This window comes from Carcharodon carcharias, chromosome 14, assembly GCF_017639515.1.
Source record: "Carcharodon carcharias isolate sCarCar2 chromosome 14, sCarCar2.pri, whole genome shotgun sequence".
NCBI lineage: Eukaryota > Metazoa > Chordata > Chondrichthyes > Lamniformes > Lamnidae > Carcharodon > Carcharodon carcharias.
In genome coordinates this window covers 102,031,064-102,050,270 of record NC_054480.1, presented here as the reverse complement: position 1 = coordinate 102,050,270, position 19,207 = coordinate 102,031,064, and the positions used below count along the sequence as shown (strand labels likewise).

Genomic DNA, 19,207 nt, shown 5'->3' with positions numbered 1-19,207 from the left:
GTTAAGCACCAATAGACTCAGCCAACCCAAGGACTTTTACCCACTCTCCTCACTGGTGAAAGTGCTCTGTAAGATTTTAATTACCAGAAAGTTATCAAATCATTTCACACAAACTGAGGTACATGTATAATCACGGCTGCCATTTTGTTGGTTGTACCATAGACCAGAGAGATACTTTATCACCTTCAGGCTTTCCATCCACTTTAGACTGGAGTGTGAAGAAATGGACTTTCCTGCAGTTCTTCATTTTAGAAAAATATTAGGCATGAGTATGGAGTGTCAGCACTGCTTGATACCTTGATCTCGCTCTCTTTTTGCTATGCTCAGTGAATGGATGGGAATGGTAGCCATTTGAGGTTATCTACCTGCCTCCTGCACATTTTCCATTAAAAATCAGTCACTTCATTAACAAATGTCCATGAATTTGACTTTCTAGAGCACCAAAGAGTTTAATGAACTTATGAATGGATTCCTCCCAGTTGAAGCTGATAACTCGACTGAAGATTTTGATGAAGGAGATGAACTTATTGAAGATGTAGGTGACAATGAATTTGATGAAGACACGGAAAGTGATGATGATCTGAGAAGTGCAACTGTCGACTGGCGTAGTAAAGGCTATGTTACTCCAGTGAAAAACCAGGTAAAAATTGGAAGAACTTCTCATGATTATTAAGTGAGAGGTTCTGAAAAATGTTGAAGTTATGAGGAGTTTGTAGGAACTGGTAAGGAAGATGCAGCTTCAGTTTTAGATCATATTTGCCTGAAAATTCCTCTCCTGCTTGCTCGTTGCTGTTGTTTACCATTTTGGTTATGGTCCGTCATGAAGTCATGGTGAGGGGTCTATGTTAATGTTCATTCTTTTGCACAAAGAGACTATAAGATCTTTTACACCTAATTATAAAAGATTTCTTAAGATGTTGGAATAACTTCTAAAATTTAATGACAGGATTTTCGGGTCTTTGGGTGGGTGGGCAGGCCTGGGAGTGGCCTAGAAACGGGCTGCTGCCCGTGATTGGCCCCCAACCATGATTTCACACTAACTGGCCAATTAACAGCCAACGTGAAACGCATGCTGAGAGGCTCAGCACTGCTGGGGTTGTGGGGGGGAGGAGGGGAGGGTGAGCACTGATGTCAGCTTGGGTGTGGGGGAGCAGGCAATGAAAGCTCCCTGAAGGCAGAGAGCTGCCTCAGGGAGCTGAAGAATTTAAAACCATGCCTTAAAAAATATTCAAAGACTCTGCTTCCACTGCCTTTTGAGGAAGAGAATTCCAACAGAGAGAAAAAAAAAATTGCCTTACCTCTGTCTTAAATGGGTGACCCCTTATTTTTAAAACTGTGACCCCTAGTTCTAGATTCTCACAAGAGGAAACATCCTCTCCACATCCACCCTGGGCTGAATCTTCTGGCTGATGTGTGGGTGGCGGAGTCCACACGCCAGCACATAAAATGTCGTGCGCTAACGTCGCACGAGCACCCCGACGTCAGCGCGATGTTTAGGTTGGCGGGCGCGCTATGCAGCGCAACACATGCCGGCCATTGATTAAAGGTCTTGTTAAAGCCCTTCAGTCGGCAATTGATGATGATTTTGAGGAGCCCGTGCAAACTTCAGCTCAGCGCGTGGGCCCAACGGGCAGGCGCACAAGTGATTTTATAAAACACCTCATCAACTGGCGGGATGAGGTTTAATTTCAGCTTTAATAAAGGTTTAATAAAGTTTTTGTGCACTTTATTAACATGTCCCATCTCGTGTGACATTTTCACATGAGGACATATTAATGATTTTTTTATTTTTCTATTTTTAAACTTTAACAACCTTTCAGCGATCTCCCTGAGGCAGCATTTAGCCTCAGAGAGATGTGCGCTCTTTTGCACGCTTGCGCGATAGAGCGCACTCTCGCATTTGGGGAATCCTCCCCTGCCCGCACAGGAAGCGCATAGCACTTCCCGCCTGGCAGGCCTTAATTGGCCTGCCCACGTAAAATGGTGGCGGGCCCGTTTCAGTGGCGATCAGCTGCCCGCCCCACCAAGGGCAAAATTCAGCCCTGTCAAGACTCCTCAGGATTTTATGTTTCAATCAACTTGCCTCTTACTCTTCTAAACTCCAGCAGATGCAAGCCTTATAGAACATTCTGCCCATTCCAGGTATTGATCTAGTAAATTAATAATTTAGTCCAGTTTTCTGAACTGCTTCCAATGCATCTGCATCCTTCCTTATATAATGAGACCAATATGATACTCAGTACTCCAGATGTGGTATCCCCAATGCCCTTTGTAACTGAAGCATAACCTCCCTATTTTTGTATTAAATTCCTCTTGCAATGAACAATAACATTTGTTATGATATGGCAAATGATGTGCACCTGGCGGACCGAATCAAAGGGAAACTTAGTTGTGCTATCACAACGGTTTTGCAATTTGTACTTATTATGAGATGTGTGCACTAAATTCAGAAGTAATGAGCCTACCAAAGCCTTTTAGAGATTTTAAAAATTAAATTAAAATATTTATTAACAAGAGAAAAGATTAAGCATATACATGAGTACAATTACTTATTACAATAAAAAATCCTAAAATTCCTAATTAACCTTAGCCCCCAGTTATACCTGCTTTAAGGCAGCAGTCCAAAATAGATTTTAGATTTAAAACAGAACCAGCAAGTTAACACAATATCCACTTGACAGTGGAATTCCAAATGGCTTATTCCCAACTTCAGTTTTGTTACATAGCAGACTTATGCACAACTGTTTGGAGGCTTCCTTAAGGCTGTTTCACACACTCCTGTTAGTCTTTTGTTCTCCTTTATGTATGTTTCTCCTTTTTAATATGTAATTCCTATCGTTCCATAGGCTTTTGAAACTGTATCTTCCTCATAATATAAAAACTTTCATGTTGCCAATATTGTCAGTAACCTTTGGGAAAAATAAACAATCTTTAGCCCTGCTTATCTGACTAGTGGTAAATAGACCACTTTGAACACAAATATCTCTTCGTTTATCTAAAAATGCTAATTACCTTCATACCTTACATGCTAAGCCAGCATCCATGTTTACTCATTAGCATGTCAAGCACCTAGCTTCTTTTGATGATTTCAAACTTGCAGTCTACTTGACTACAAATGTAATTAAAATCACACAGACGCACCCAACTGTACTTACCCCCATAAGCGTACTTCCCAATAACCCAGAAAAATATTATGGAAGTCATTATACTTTCGTCACACACTCTATTAGCTTCCCTAATTACTTGCTGTACCTGCACACAAATCTTCTGCATTTCAAGCACTAGGACACCTGGATCCCTCTGCATCTCAGAGCTGTGTAATTTCTGATCATTTAGATAGTATGCTTCTTTTTTATTCTGCCTGGCACATTTTCCCACACTATATTCCATTTGCCAGAGCTTTGCCCACTCACTTAACCTTGCTTTGTAGCCTCCTTACGTTCTCTTCACAACGTACTTACAAGCAGGCAGCATATATTGAGGATGGCAGGGGGGTGGGGGGTGGGGTGGGGGGTGGTGAGGAGGGGTGGCTATAAATTTGAGTCATGTAGAGTAGCTTGTAATGGTAATATGGAGGCCTTGGGCTGTTTACAAAGTGTGGGCTGTGCCATTGGTCACTTGCCTAGTGGCATGCACAATATGAATGCAGAAGAGCACACACAAGTGTGCCTCCTTCATGCAGCAGGAGGCTGTGAATTAACACTATACCGACAACAAACTCACTAACCAGCTGATGCCAGGCTCTCAGCACTTGGACCTTCCTAGACTTGTTCACATCTGTGTTCATAATTCAAGAAAAAACACATGCAGAAAGGCAAGAAGGGTTCTAAACTGGACCTATTTAAAGGGCCACTTAACAAGATGTATGTATGTGTTTTTCACCTATTTTTCTCAGACACTGTTGGCGAAGCACTGTGGAATATTGGTCGGGATGATATTTGGTGGTTGGTGATTATGTTCGGGGGGGGGGGGGGGGGTGGGGGGAACACTAGATTCGGATATGGAGAGAGTTGCTGCAGTACCCCTTGGTCTACAGCATAGTCAGGAGATGGAATAAAGAAGGCATAGAAGGGAAGCCTTGTAAGGAGTGGGGGAGAAAGAGGACACTCCATTCAATACCATGTCCATCACAGATATTCCAGGACTGATGACTGACATGGCTCAGGTTTCTCTTGTGATTAGTTAGAATGCTGTGTCACCTCCTTCAGCCTGACCTGGACCCACACCATAGGCTAGGCATGGCCGTCCCAGGGTCATAAAGGTCACTGTCACTCTCATCTTTTACACCTCAGGATCCTTCAAGGAACGAGCTTCATACATCCCAAATGTATGATAGCATCAAGGTCATCACAGCAATCTGAAGGTGATGAATCCATAAACATAAGGCAAGAAAACTTCAGCTCTTCTCCCTCAAGAGGCAAGAGCAGGTTGGAAGGGCACATGACTTTGCCAGGATAGTGGGATGCCCAATGGTGCAGTGCACCATTGACTATACACAGGTGGCTCTGTGGTTTCCCCCTTTATTCTTTACCAACATTGCAGTTTAACTCCACTCTCAGGTGAACATCTACTCCTACACTATTGTGGCATTTCCATTTCCCACAACAATATCCTTTACATTTGAGTGAGACTGTTAATTTCCCACCAATGTTTGTCCATTTTTTCCATCTTTGATCTGAAGGCTATTCAGAAGTAGATTGAGACTGTTTAATTTCACAATTAGCTCTTACAGCGCACAGGGATGTTAACATCTGTGTCTGAACTGGATTTAAACCTGGGTCACAAGAATCATGCAGATTTACTGCGCCTCTGACTCCAGCACCTAGTCTTACTTATTAAATTATTCTGCAGTGAGTGGTGCCTCATCTCTGAAAAGCAAGAGTTCAGGCACTGCCCTCCCAAACCTGATACTCACTGATCCCATGAGTTTCCTAGAAACCTCAAGGAAGATAAACTAACTAACTTTACACTAAAGTGTAAACCTGTATTCCACCTGACAAGAGATGTAAAGACAATTTTATTTTTGTCAGAATGTTTTTAATGTGATTGTATTTCTGTAATTACCAGGGGCAATGTGGTTCTTGCTGGGCTTTCAGTGCAGTTGGTGCCATCGAAGGACAGTGGTTTAAGATATGTAAAAGACTGACTCCTCTGAGTGAACAGAACTTGGTTGATTGTGACTGGGGAAATGGCAACTTTGGATGTCGTGGTGGATGGATGTCAAATGCTTTTCGATATGTAATCAGAAGAAGAGGCATCGAATCTGAAAGAACTTATCCATATACTGCACGGGTAAATCTCTTTTAAATATGTTTTCAAATTCACCAAGTACAATGTGTTTACAGCATTCAGGGTATTAGATAGTGGAGCCCAGTCTAAATAGAATGGAAGCTGACATCTTACTTTGGATCAATTCTTCCCTGAGAATCTGCTCTCAGGTTTCCAGCAATGTCACCATATAATCAGAATGAGGGAGAGTGAGAGAATAACAACTTTCAGAAAGGGACAAGCTCTCCATCTCGTTTCTCTCCCTGTAATGATCCCTCTCAAATCTCCACTCAATACCTCCTGCTATCATGCAATTTAAATGAGGAGTTAAGAGTGTTTAAGTTTATACGTGTCATTCTGTGACCCAGGGCAGGAATTTCTAGCCCTGCCCACTGCCGGGATTGTCCGGTCCCACCAAAAGTCAATGGTCTTTTGGCTGGGCCACCAAATCTCCCACAACTGGGCTGGAAAAGCCCAGCCTCAGAATGTTGATGTGTCACTTGGCTGAATCAACATATCATTTGATATGTTCTGTGGAGTGTACAACATCACCCAGTGCAACAGTTACCATGGCAACATAATGACATACAAGACTGAGAAAAATAAGACTGGGAGAGATTATTTTTGTCCATCTGGTTCCCCCATAAGCTCCACATGGCTGGTCAGTTACTTGTATATCAGCTGCATTTTGAAATTTAAAAAAGTTTAGTTTGTGGTATGGCCTATTCACAGTTAATGTTTGGTGGAAAGGCTCAAAGTTGGTGAGTAAACTATTTGAAAGACCAACCTTTGTGTAAACACAATCATTTGGACAGAGAGGAGTTTACTCTTTAGGAATGCAATTTAAGCTGCAATTTGATAGGCTGAAGTTTTGAAAATTGGGCTGGAATTAAGAAGCAACTTGGTTTAAAACGGTTCCTTGGTGACTATTTGTGTAAATTCATTTTGTGCTGATGTTCTCTAGCAGTCACTGTTCTTACTGTTGATGGCACTTCATGTCACAATTGTCCCTCTACATTGGATATCATCCTGATCAGCCTCCTGCAGCACCTCCCAGCTGTTTGGATCAATGTCACACAGCGTCAGCTTGTTCTTCAGTGCATCCTTCAAACCTTGCCCCACCTACTCCACACACTCATGTTTGAGCTCCTTGGAGATGACACATACGTGTCTGTTTTCACCCAGCAGAATTGTGATGATATTGGGATTGTCTCAACACTGTTTGATTTTCCCTGAGGTAACCTGAGGCCACAGGCCAGTCAGACTTTGGGATCACTGTGCTGCCTCGCACTGTGCTCTCCACAGACCCAGCCTTTCATCTGTGAAAGAAGCAACTGAATGAAAGCAGCGCCCCTCTACATACGGCATGTATCAATAATCGGTTGACAGTGTGTCACTTTGCTCTGAATCCACACAATCTGTTGATTGGATTCAGAGTGACGCACACTCTGGGAAGAGGGGGGAGGTGGGGTATTTAATGAAGGCAATGGGGGTCTCACCCACAAGCTGCAGAGGCAGAGAGAGCCCCTATTGGCCACTTTTCAGTATGGTTGGTTGGGTTAACTGCCACTCAATTTAATCAGTAGCAGACCTAGCTCCACCCCATGTTGAGAGCTGCCAGCCAATCAGAGGCCAGCAGGTCTGCTGTGTGGCAGCATTAGCATCAAGGTAGCGACTGCTGCTGACATGACACCCACCATGATCTTGTACTGTTGGTTAATTGTTCACAGGTGAGTGTTGGTGGGAGGGTGTGGCTCATCTGGGAGGGAGGGAGGTGGATCAGGACCAAGGGTAGGGGAGTGGCTCTCAGCAGACCCCCCACTTCCTGATCCCACAATCAGGCAGAGTGTCTTTGAATGAGGCAACTTCCCAGGAGCCCACAAGTAATTCTGCATGGGTATCCTTGATGTGCCCCCCCAACATGCCAAGGCCCCTGTCAAACCCCAACCCTTAAATGTACATGAAATCCCCATTGAAGGGCCTCACTTGACAGTGGGGCAGGATGGCTGTCTACAGGCCTTCCTACCACAATTAATTGGGGTGGAGGTGGAATTCCCAGCTAAAATCTGGTTTGATTAAATGTTGCTCCCCACTAATTACTTTAGTGACTCAGTCAATGGCCTGAATTGGCCATTGACAGGTCGGCAGGTGCACAGCTGATTTTGCTGCGCCCCTGGCTTCCTGAAAATTTAAATGGGGAGTGGGCCCTGCCCCCGTTCATCAATGGTAAAATCCAGCCCTGTGTTTCTGAAGCTACACTAACTGCAACATTGGTGAGATGTTAACTGAGGGCCAGACTGACCAAGATCTTCCCACCAATAGACAAGGAGATTCTGCAATCATTCCCACATTTGTAATTGTCCCTTTATCATTTAAACGTGGGAACAATGGTTGTGTCTACAATCTGAAACATTGCATCATTTTTAATATCCAAGGGGCTGTTTAAGATCCTGTAAAGATATCATAGGAACTTTGAAAAATATCATGAAAAACATCACATGATATTAACGAATTTTAACTTTTAGCATTTTCTTTAACATTTAGAGAGGAAGATGCAAATTTCAGAGAAGAAATATTGCTGCCAGAATCCAACGGTACAGATTTGTGCGAAGAAATGAACGTTATTTAGCAAAAGCAGTGCAAATGATTGGACCAATATCTGTTGCTATTGATGCAGGTCAAAGGTCCTTCCAGCTTTATCGTAATGGTAAGAAACAGAAGCTGTGGGTGGTATGCACCAGTCTATTAATCAATTCTATATACCAACAATCATACATCCACACACTTAGTCAACTTTTTAATAATTTTTTTTTAATATTTATAATGGAAACTACCGTACCCCTTCACCTCGTTCATATTTTACCATCCCCCGTGCTACATACTCTCCAGTGCTGTCAAACACCATGGGGTTAAAATTGGATCAAGCTGGTAATCGAAGGCAGGAATTGCAATGGACAATTTACCCCCACCATTCGTAGTGATCCAGGCAACTCACAAACTTCGTAAAGACTATGAATTTAGCTGATAGAGATATGCAGCTGAGTGACTGCAAACCTCAGTAGGGACCAAAGTTTTTGTGAGGTTAACTTAAAGCCAACTTGTACCTCTTAAGGAGCAGGTGCTGGAACTCAAGAGACACTACTCTTTCTGCTGAATGGAAATAGTGCAACAGACCAGACAGTTGACCCCCTCTTGATTTTGAGCACCTTCCTCTCCGAGGAGAACAGTCCCAATCTATCTTCATAACCCAAGTTTCGCATCCCTGGAACCATTCTTGTAAACCTCTTCTCCACTCTCTCCAGTGTGATAACATCCTTCCTATAGTATGGCACCTATTGTGGGGGAGGTAAAGAGCTGTTGTCCCTTTGTAAGGTAGAGAACCACTCAGTTTCACAGTGCACATCCAGGCATATCAAAGATGAAAATGCTTGTGCGAAGCTATGTCTCATGGCCAGGCATTGACAGTGACATTGAAAGCATGGTCAAGCACTGTGTCCATTGTCAGCAACATTGGAACTGTCTATTTCAACTCCCCTGCATCCGTGGGAATGGCCTGGTCAAGCTTGGGTTAGACTATATAGGGCCATTCTTAGGTACCATGTTTTTGTGGATCGTAGATGCACATTCTAAATAGATGGATGTATACAAAGTCAAATCACCAACATAGAGCGCAACTATCGAGAAGCTGAATCATTGTTTTAGCATCCATGGCCTACCTCAAATCGTCAATGATTTCTGAAAACGGTACAGCCTTTACCAGCACAGTTTCAGAAATTCATGAACACAAATGGAATCAGACATTGAAACAGCCCCTTACCATCCCGCAAATGGTTTAGCCGAGAAAGCAGTGAAAACTTTTAAGTCTGGTTTGAAAAGGCTATCAAAAAGTATTCTAGAAACTCGACTTTCCCGCTTTCTTCAGTTATTGTACAATGTCACACTTGACTATGTGTTCAACACTGTCTGAATTAGTGATGAAACACCACTAATGTACACAATTAAGCCTGGTGTTTCCAAATTTATAGGGGAAGGCAGAGCAGAATCAGAGTAATCAAAAATTGAATCACAATATGCACAGCAAAGCTTGCACACTGTTGGTAACAGCATTCATGCAAAATTTCAGGAGTGGACCTTGGATTCCTGGAACCATTATCTCAGACTGGTCAATTATCTTTTCAAGCACAATTAGAAGATAGAATTGGTCATAAGCACGGAGATTAGATTCTTGTTAGAGACACGTTTCAACAACCAACTATTCTGTCTGTGATTAACATCGAAACATCAGTTCCCGAGATAACAGATTGACCTAGAATAGACATGCCCAATGTCTCTGTAGAGCTGCCAAACCCAGAACTGCCACTTTCTAATGAAGTGTCTCAAGTGGTAGAGCCATGCTGCTCTAGCTGTATAAGGAGAGCTCCTCAGAGACTTGATCTTTAAAACGGGTGAAGTTGTATATATTGTTGGATATTCAATGTTAACCTGTAAATAGAAAGTGTAAAAAAACTAAAAATAGAAAGTGTAAAAAAGGGGGAGGATGTAGGCATAACCTTTCCTGCTGTCTGTCAGAGATAATGTGATGTTTTGGGAGGCTCTGACCAATGTGCTCTAAGCAGGGTAATCTGGGGGGAGAGGGGTGCTTCCTGATGAGTCCTGATCTAGCATGTAGTACTTGGAAAGCTCTGTTATAAAGTTTCTATTTCTTGTTGAAACCATGTCTGCTCTGTCAAGTCATTGCAGTAGTGCAGGGCCAAAGGGAGTGATAATGGGACAAGAGAGAGAAGGTGAGCCTAAAGGGGCAGTGAATGGCAGAGATGTGGACTTTAGGAAAAATGAATTAAAAAAATGACAAGTAAGTAACATCAGGGAGCAAAGTTTTGTAAAGAGGATTGGAGAGGAAGATATGACAAAAAGCAAATATCTGTAGGAAGGGAATAATTATACATTTCACAATTAAATCATATTAAAGATAAAAGCATCTGCTTACAGGAGTCTACTATGATAGAAGATGCAGACGACAACCAAACCATGCAGTGCTGGTGGTTGGATTTGGGAGAGAGAGTGGAAGGAACTATTGGCTGGTTAAAAACAGGTACGTACTTTATAAAAACACCAAATAACTGATCACAGCTGAGGCAACGACAGGAGCACTGGATTTGCCCTCAGTGTTCCTGGGGTAGGGAGGGAAGCATCCACCAAAATTCCCACTGCTGATTATTATCCAAAGGCACTGGAGAAGGAGCATTAAAGATTCATAAGGATGATACTAGAATGAGAGGAGAGATTTATCAAAGAAAGCTGAACAGACTGGACCTCTTTTCTTCAGAATAGAGAAGGTTGAGAGGTGACCTGACCTGATCGAGGTCTTTAATATTGTGAAAGGATTTGATACGGTCGGTATAGAGAAAATGGTTCCACTTGTGGGGGTGTTTGAAACTAGGGGTCATAAATATAAGATAGTTACTAATACATCCAATCAAAAATTCAAGAGAAATCTCTCTACCCAGAGAGAGGTGGAATTGGGAAAGTGTTACCACGAGGAGTGTTTGAGCAAAAAAACAGATGCAGTGAAGGAGAAGCTGAAAGGAATTGAAGGATTTGTTGATAGGGTTAGATGAAGAGGGATGGGAGGAGGCTCATGTGGAGCAGAAACACCATCACAGACCAGTTGGACTGAATTTCCTGTTTCTGTGCTGCAGTCTATGTATCCATGTAACCAACACTGAATAATGTTTGTGGATGTGAAGGGTTAATGACAGAGTTGGGTGGGATGATATCAGTGTTAGAGGAGGTGAAGGATTGAGTGAGGTGGATTTTCAGGGTTGGACTGGGTGGTAGAACAGTTAAACGTAGATAGTATTGGGAATTGATGGCTGGGGGCTAAGTTGGATGAGGTGAGTATCAGGGTTGGAATAGGTAGTATAATGGTTGGATTAGATGGTTTTGTGGCTCAGTAGGTGGTGCCCCTGCCTCTGAGTCAGAAGCTCCGGGTTCAAGTCCCTCCCTAGGACTTTGTTGGCTGGGGAAGGAGCGTTCAACTTGTTTGAACAGCATCATGATAATCAGCCTGCTAATCCTCCTCACTCTTCCACACTATTCCCAAAGGGGAAAAGGGGTGTGTGTGTGTGTGTGTAAATAGAAAGCAGAAAAAACAGATAATATCAGGGTTTAATGGGTGGTAGGATAGCTTGGTGAGGTGGGTGGGATAAGGGTTGGATGGGGCAGCAACATTTGGAAGCAAGTTGTTAGGATGTTTTATCCTTGGAGGGCAGGATGTGTGCGTAGAAGAATAGACAGGCATGGGGCAAACTACACACACCATCAACTCACCCAATCTCCTGTGGGAGGTGATCTTAGAATGAAGGCAATAAAAACTGAAAAATTCCCCCTGATAAGGCAAGCAGGCAATCTCCAGGAGACCACAGTAACTGATCTCTCTTGTCTCTGCTATCCGCCTACCTGCTATAGCTGTAGATGTCTCCACTCATAGGCTCTCCCTTAACTCCATTTTGAAGCTTGCGGTGAATCCACTCACTGTACAGACTGGCAACTTATGTCAGGGGTCACAATGAAATTCTTCCTGTCACCTCATCTAACTTCCTGCTTCACAACTTGTACTGCTGTAGTCTGGTTCTACTCAAGTGATCTGACTCAAATAACCCATGTGCTTGGACAGAATCTAGTCCCTCAATTGTTTTAAAGATTTCAATCAGATCCCCTCAGAATCTACACATTTCCAGTATAAAAAGCCTCAGTTCTCCACCCCTGTCTCTTGAACGGAACTGTGATGTTAATGTCAATTTTTTAAATTCCAGTTGGGGGACATCCTGGGGTGATCAAGGTTATATCAAAATGGCCAAGGACAGTGGGAATATCTGTGGAATTGCCAGTTATGCAGTCTATCCATTATTGCAACGCAGCCAGTGTCAAATTAAAGCTTCATTGAACTCTCCCTGAAAGAATGATGGAAACATTTCTGCTGATGCTTACTCATTCTCCGCCATTGCTTCAACTTCCTGCTGCAATTTTAAAACATGGAATATTAACAGCTTCTACACATTTTTATAGCTTCACATAGAGCAATCCCATTGTGTATTTAAAGAATGGAACCACATCATCCAACTTCTGTAGAGACAATGGGCTGCATTGTACTGGTGATGTCGAGCAGTATAATAAATGCTTCAGCAATCAGACTTTTTATAACAAAGGAGCTGTGTTTTTTCTTCCTGATGAATGATCAACTTCAGTTTGAAATGATAAGTACCTTAAAATAATGTGCAAAACATTAAGGATTAAGCTCTGTTTTCTGATACCTGTATAGTTAATGAGTGTAATGACACTGTTGAAGTCTAAGGTTTAATTGAACATGCTCATCCAGGAGCCCTCCTAGAATATGCAATATAATCTAGTCAGACTGTAGATGGTCACATGAACCACAGGAGCTAGTTCAGAGAAGGGGGAGAATTTGGTCCAGTTATTGGTAGATAACTGCAGCACAACAGAAAAACCCCATAGTTCAAAAATGCCATTAACATTACAGAGTTCAGATAATGCAAGGCGTTAACTCTCCAGAGTCCAGACATGTCACAGTGCAAATAGCCCTGAATCTAAAGAGGACACAGGGCTGATACTGAATATGGACAAGACAGCCCTAACAGTCATGAATCAGGAAAAGGAATAGCGCTAACACTTGGGCAGAATTTTCTGCTCGTTGGGTGGGTGTGCCTGACCCAAATGAGTATAAAGTGACATGTAACATTGCAGGCAGTAGGTGTGTGTGGGAGTCAGAGCCACACCCACCATTAAAGAGGCCAGTTAAGGCCCTTGACAACTCAATTGCCAGCGATTTAACATTGCCCGTGAGATTTTTGGCTTGTCGCATGGGCAAAATGGTCAGGCGAGCAGCCACAATTAGCAAAGCCTCATCCATAGGTGGGATAAAAGGAGGGTCAGCAGCATTACCAGCATTTATTGTCTTACTCACAGGGCATTTAGGAGTCAATCTGGAATCATATCTAGGCCAGGACAGCAGATTTCCTTCCCTAAAGGGACATTAGTGAATCAGGTGGGTTTATACAACAATTAGACATTTAATTCCTGATTTTTTTTATTTTGAATTCATATCTCACCATCTGCTTTAATGGGATTTGAACCCAGGATCCAGAGTATTAGGCTGAGCCTCTATAGCATAAGTTCAGTGATAATACCACTACACTATCACCTCCCCCACAGCAGCATTACCAATGTGAATAGTGAAGAGTTTTGGAAATAGTTTGTTGCTGTTGCTTCAGTACTTGGCAGCTTCATTTGTTTGGGTCTTCATTCTTAGCATTTCCATGTGTCATTTCTGGACTCTGTCTCCAAGGCTCTGAGGACTCTGACCATGTGGACCCTTCCAGGTATCAGGCAGCCTTCCGTCACCCTGGTGTCCACTGGAGGCACCTCCTGAGGAAGATAGGGGCAGAAGAGAGGAGGCCAGGTGTCCCAACGCAGCTTCCAGGGGAGGCACCTGTGGGAGGACAGGCACAGACACAAGAGACAGAGGGCCAGCAGGTAGTCCAAGGCAGAAGGGGCTACAGATGCCACCACTACCCTGCTGCCAGGGTTTACGGTTGACAATGCAGCTACCTCAATATGTCTGACATGCAATGCTGAAGGGGGCTCCATCTCTCATGAGAGAGTGACCTCCATTTGTCAGAGGATCAGCTCCAACTGTGTGGGTGGATACTCCATGCCAGTGGATTTGAAGGTCAGAGGCCCTGAATTTCCATGCCTCTGGCTCTTTCCAGGGATCTGTGGAGTGTCTGTGTGGAGTCTCCCAATCAGCTGTCCACAGTTGCATCAAGCTGGTGACAGAAGCTCTGTTCAGGCAGGTACTGAATTCTCATTACCATACAGACAAGGCCATCCAGGTTGAGACACCCAGAGGCTTTGCCATGATTGCTGGCTTCCCCCACATCCAGGGCGCAATAGGCTGCACACATGTGGCCATCAATGCACCAGCAGTTGAGCCCAGTGCCTTTGTCAACAGGAAGGGCTTCCACTCCATGAACATGCAGATAATGTGTGATCACAGGATGCTAATTCTGCAAGTCTGTGCAAGGTACCCAGGCAGCTCCCACAATGCCTACATCGTCGGACACTCCCAGGTGCTGTGGGTCTTCTATCCATCTAGCTGGGCTGGAGAACTGTTGCTGGGTGATAAGAGCTGCTCCTTGAAAAGGTGGCTCATGACACCTCTCTGCCACCCAAGAACAGAGGAAGAGAAGCGTTACAATAGGAGCCACACCTCCACAAGGGCGGTGGTAGAGAGAACCATATGTCTTCAATTTAAGCTTCTGATGCCTGGACCATTTAGGAAGAGCATTATACCCCCCAGAGCACATGTCACTAATAGTGACTGCCAGTGCCCTGGGCATCCTGTCTCCACCTACACCTCAAGTGAGTGTGAAGTGCCCTCACCAATGTGCACTGAAAGACTAGTTGCTGAACTAATGCCCACTGAGGTGCTGGTCGCTGGTACAGAGAGACGGTGTGATGCAAGTACTTCTGGAGCCTAGTGGTCCTCCAGGGTCAGGAGTAGCTCCTGGATGTCTTGACATTGGTTGCAGGTCCAAGGGGGAAGAAGGACATGTGATTAGTTTATGTCATCACACTGTCACTGTGCATGCCACGCACCCTGGTGAGACAATGGAGTTCTGCATCAGTGCGATCATCCTTCAATGATCAACAAGGAATCCAGTCTGATTGCTCCCATCAATGAGACTGCATAAGTTTATTTGCACCAACTGAAACTCACTTGTGCGCTGCACCCTTACCTTAGCCTGACAGTCCAGGCTCTCCAAGGTCAGTTGATCAAGGTGCATGGCACTTCTCAAACTCCAAGACCTCCTGCTCATATTTGGAGAGGATGAGGTGTGGGGGTCCTTCGCCAGTCTGCTGCCTCAATATTATGGGGTGTCTTGTCCTGAAAAGAGAGAGGAGCATAGATTTGTCCACTCCACCTACAGCGCCATTTCAGCCTGGCTAACCCCACCTGAGGAGCACCTTGCTGGGCAGATCTGAGTTGTGGCCCTTGAGGCGCAAGACACTCAGTCCAAGCAGCCAGGGCTCACCCTGTTGGCCAGTTCTAGCATCATTGCCCTTTGGCACTTAGACTAACACCCCTGAGCTCCACAGGTGGATGGCCAGCCCAAAACACTTCAACACACTGACCTAGGATTAGTGTTTAACTACCAGTTGGCTTTAATAAGATGGTTGCCATATTAAAACAGGTTTCCCCCATTTTCTTTTTTAAATTAAAGCTTAAAAACCTTGAACACTTTTTAAAAAAAAGCAAACTGAAGGAAATAATGTCACGTATTTCCATGTCTATAATTCCTGAATTTCTTTTACTACATATACACAATTTGTTTTCATTGCATCATTGTAAGACACCCCTCTTCCAACACAGTTAATTATTTTTTAAGAGCAGGCACTTTTTGTAAAACAGTCTGATATTTGGCGATTTGCATCAACCCATGTTATCTTAGAGATCTCTTTTCTTTCTGAGATCTCCTTTATGCTGGCTTGGTCTATTCTTATCCTTTTTTCCAGTGACACTTTTTGTGGAATGAACGTTGTCCCAAAGAGACCGGTGATCAATATAATGCTCTATGGGCAAACTTTTCCCACATTACCCTTATAAAATATTTCTGTCAGTATATTGGACAAGTAAACCCCAATAGATAATGCCTCTACTAAGGTTAACGTTTCAGCAGCTAGTGCTTTTCAATACCCTTTTTATTTTCTTGGCCTCCCAAGCCAGCGGGCAACATTTATTGTTCTTTCCCACCATCTGGAAGATTGGCATGTGAAGCATCACAAAAAATGACTAACCTCATATCTTCTGGATCACCCAAGGCTGGAAACTTGAGCACACATCTGAGAATTTAAAAAAAAAATTAAGTATTTTATTTGCTCTCAGAACTTGCTCAACTGTAGCATATTTCATCATGGTGCTCAGCTCCAACACATTATAGCTAATGTCAGGCCTAGCCTGAGTGCACAACCAGTTCAACCGCCCAATCAAACTTCCCAACTGTTCCATTTCTTCCTTGGTAGCAGGATCCTCTTTGTGAGGATCTATTACAAGTTATTGGGATATAATTAACATTTTCTAGATAAGATTGTTGATTCAATGTCACTCCTAACTTGCTCTGCTTAATGTCTAAACCGAAGTATTTAAAGGCCCCAGAAGCCGGACTTCCGGCTTGGAATTCCTTCTTTATCTTCTCAATTACCCATTGTTCAAATTTTACAGATCCTCCCCACGGGAAATCATCAACATGCATGATAAAGATCCCAACTAGTTTCTCCTTATGATACCAGTAGAACATCGCAGGGTCTACCTTTAACTGAATGCAACCTATTTTCAACAAGACAGACCTCAAAAATATCATACTGTAAAAACGCAGCCTTTATATTGATTGATTTGCACTCCCAGGAATAGGATGCCAAAATAGCTAAAAATCTTCAAACTCACTTTCCCTGCAGTAGGTGAGTCCACTCTGACATCCAGATCTCCTAGTCTCTCTTCAAAGCCTCAGGCTACTAATCTCGCTTTGGCCTTATGTGCACCATCCAGGAGCACCTTTTCTGTACAGATCCGTCTGTGAGATAAAGCTGGCTTTCCTCAGGTATTTCAGAATATACCCCAAATTCCTTCCAACATTCCAACTGTTTGGCTTCCTTTATCAGCTTACTTTCCAATTTATTCGCAGCTACTAGAATCTGTCATGAGAACTTCTACTTCTATTGAGATCGCTGGCTTGCTCTCTAATCTTTTGTTAAGCTATGCTCTCTACTCACATCCCTCTCTCTTTCTGGACTGCTACTATCTGATCATCCTCCCATGCGAACAGAACTCTGTTCGCAAGTCTGATCTTTCTCTAGGGCCACGACCGCTTTCAGAACTCATATTGCACTTTCTGGATTTATACATCTTTACCTAGTTTTGCCAATTAATAGGTCTTGTCTCCTGTCCTTCATCCTACACATTTAGCCAATGTTTGTATTTACCAGTGGCTTTTCCTACTCTGTGATGGTGGCGTCCCTTCACAAAGGTCCCTCTGGCATGTATGTTAACTTTGTTCCTACTTTGGGTAAATGTCCTTTTGGACGGATAGCATTGTCCTGTACCTCAGTATTACTTTGCTCATAGTCAGTCAACTTTGTATCTGCCGTCATCTGTTCCTCATAACTACCCACTGTATGTGTATGTACAGTGCATGGTGCCTCCTCATGTTCTATGCCCTGTTCAGAACCTGTAAAGGTATAATCAGTACCAATTAACCATGAAGAATGTACCCTAACAGTTTGATTACCATGTTGCACAATTACTACTTTCCCATCATTCCCAATAACCTTGCCAGGTCCTTTCCACTCTTTCTGGCCTTCCTTTTAAAATATACCATGTCTCCTTGTCTAAACTGTATTCCTGATGGTCTTATGCAGTGCCGTAGGGCCTGCCAAATTTTCTCAGAAACCTCAGCTTTAACGAAAGTTTTTCTGCCCGCATGCAAAGCGTTCAGCCGAGCAGAAAAAGTGGAGATAGCGCCAATCCCTTCTAAAGCAGGAGGAGCATCTGACAACATCAAAGGTAACTTTGGATTTCTTCCGTACACCAACTGATATGGACGGTACCTCCCAACCATTTGCAGAGAGCTCTTTGCGTGCACCACCCACACTAGCACCGTTTGCAGTTTACAACCTGGTTGATCAGCTAATGTTTTATGTAACATGTCATCTATTACTGCATGGTTTCGTTCACAAAGATCATTACTAAATGGGTTCTCAGCTGCAGTGTGCATAACAGATGTTTAAATTTTCACACATATATCTCAAAATTCCTCATTGGCGAATTCCCCACCATTATCTGAGGAACTTCGTTGGTGCTTCTAATCCTGTTCCTACCCATTTCTCCATGACCTTATCGACAATGCTCCTTCTGTCTTTACTATGTATCACATAAATCTGGTTACCATACCTATGAAGTGTTGTAAAATAAAAACCTCTGTCCTTATCCTAAACTTAAGTCCATTGCCACTGCATCGTTAATCCCCCTGGCTAGTGGCAAGCTTACAATAGGTTGCAGTGGTGTCTTGCAATACTTAAGGCAAATTTCACACTCAGCAGTGATTCGTTCAATAAGATCATCATATCCTTTATCAGCCACTCCCGCATCTCGAAGCAGAGTCTTTAGTTTCTGTAGTGCCAGATGTGCACACTGTCTATGTAATTTCCAAATTATTTTTCATCCACCAAATTCTCATTCTTAGCAGTTAAGAAAATTTCATGAACTTTTTGATAAGAAATCTTTGGCTTCCTTAGTGGCAAGCAGTAATGGTCTGACCAAGTAAAATGGAGATCCACATTTTTTCCCCCTCAAATACAACTGCGCCATCATCCTTCATATTCAGCGTCAGAGTCTTCTTCATCGCAGATCGACTCAACAATAGTGGTATCTTGCTAGAAGCCACATCATTACTGATAAACAGATTGATCTTACAAAGGAGGACCACCCGTTTGGAGGATGTTAATGTAGTTTCATCTCCGAACCTGAAGCAGGTAGAGCTTTCATTCTCCTTGGCCTTCTGCTGGTCTGCCACATCAAGAGACTCCAGATAGCAGTCAAGCCAGTCCATGCCACACACTGTAGAAGTGCAACCACTGTCCAGAACTGCACAATTGAAGGAATCTGCCATCAAGATACTTATCATCAGATTCAAACTCTTATCAATACAATTCCATCATGGCAGTCACCATCATCATTTTCAGATGAATCTGTCTCATGGGTCACTTCAAAAGCACGATTCCTTCGCTGTAGGCAGTTCATTGTGTAAGGGTACTGGGAATCACACCAAAAACACCAATTCACTATTCCCCATGCATTTTTTGT

The 19,207-nt window shown here is 43.2% G+C and overlaps 1 protein-coding gene across 2 annotated transcripts in view; it reads left to right on the top strand.

Moving 5' to 3' along the window:
- The window catches only part of LOC121287310 (procathepsin L-like), a 31,752-nt gene extending 19,296 nt beyond the window's left edge, over positions 1-12,456 (top strand). For both annotated transcript variants that reach the window (XM_041205080.1, XM_041205079.1), the window contains exons 4-8: positions 437-640; positions 5,068-5,292; positions 7,813-7,975; positions 10,258-10,360; positions 12,084-12,456. In XM_041205080.1, coding sequence (XP_041061014.1) covers positions 437-640; positions 5,068-5,292; positions 7,813-7,975; positions 10,258-10,360; positions 12,084-12,225 — 837 coding nt within the window. In that variant the 3' untranslated portion in view covers positions 12,226-12,456. The remainder of the gene's footprint in view (positions 1-436; positions 641-5,067; positions 5,293-7,812; positions 7,976-10,257; positions 10,361-12,083) is intronic.
- The last annotated feature ends 6,751 nt before the right edge of the window (positions 12,457-19,207 follow it).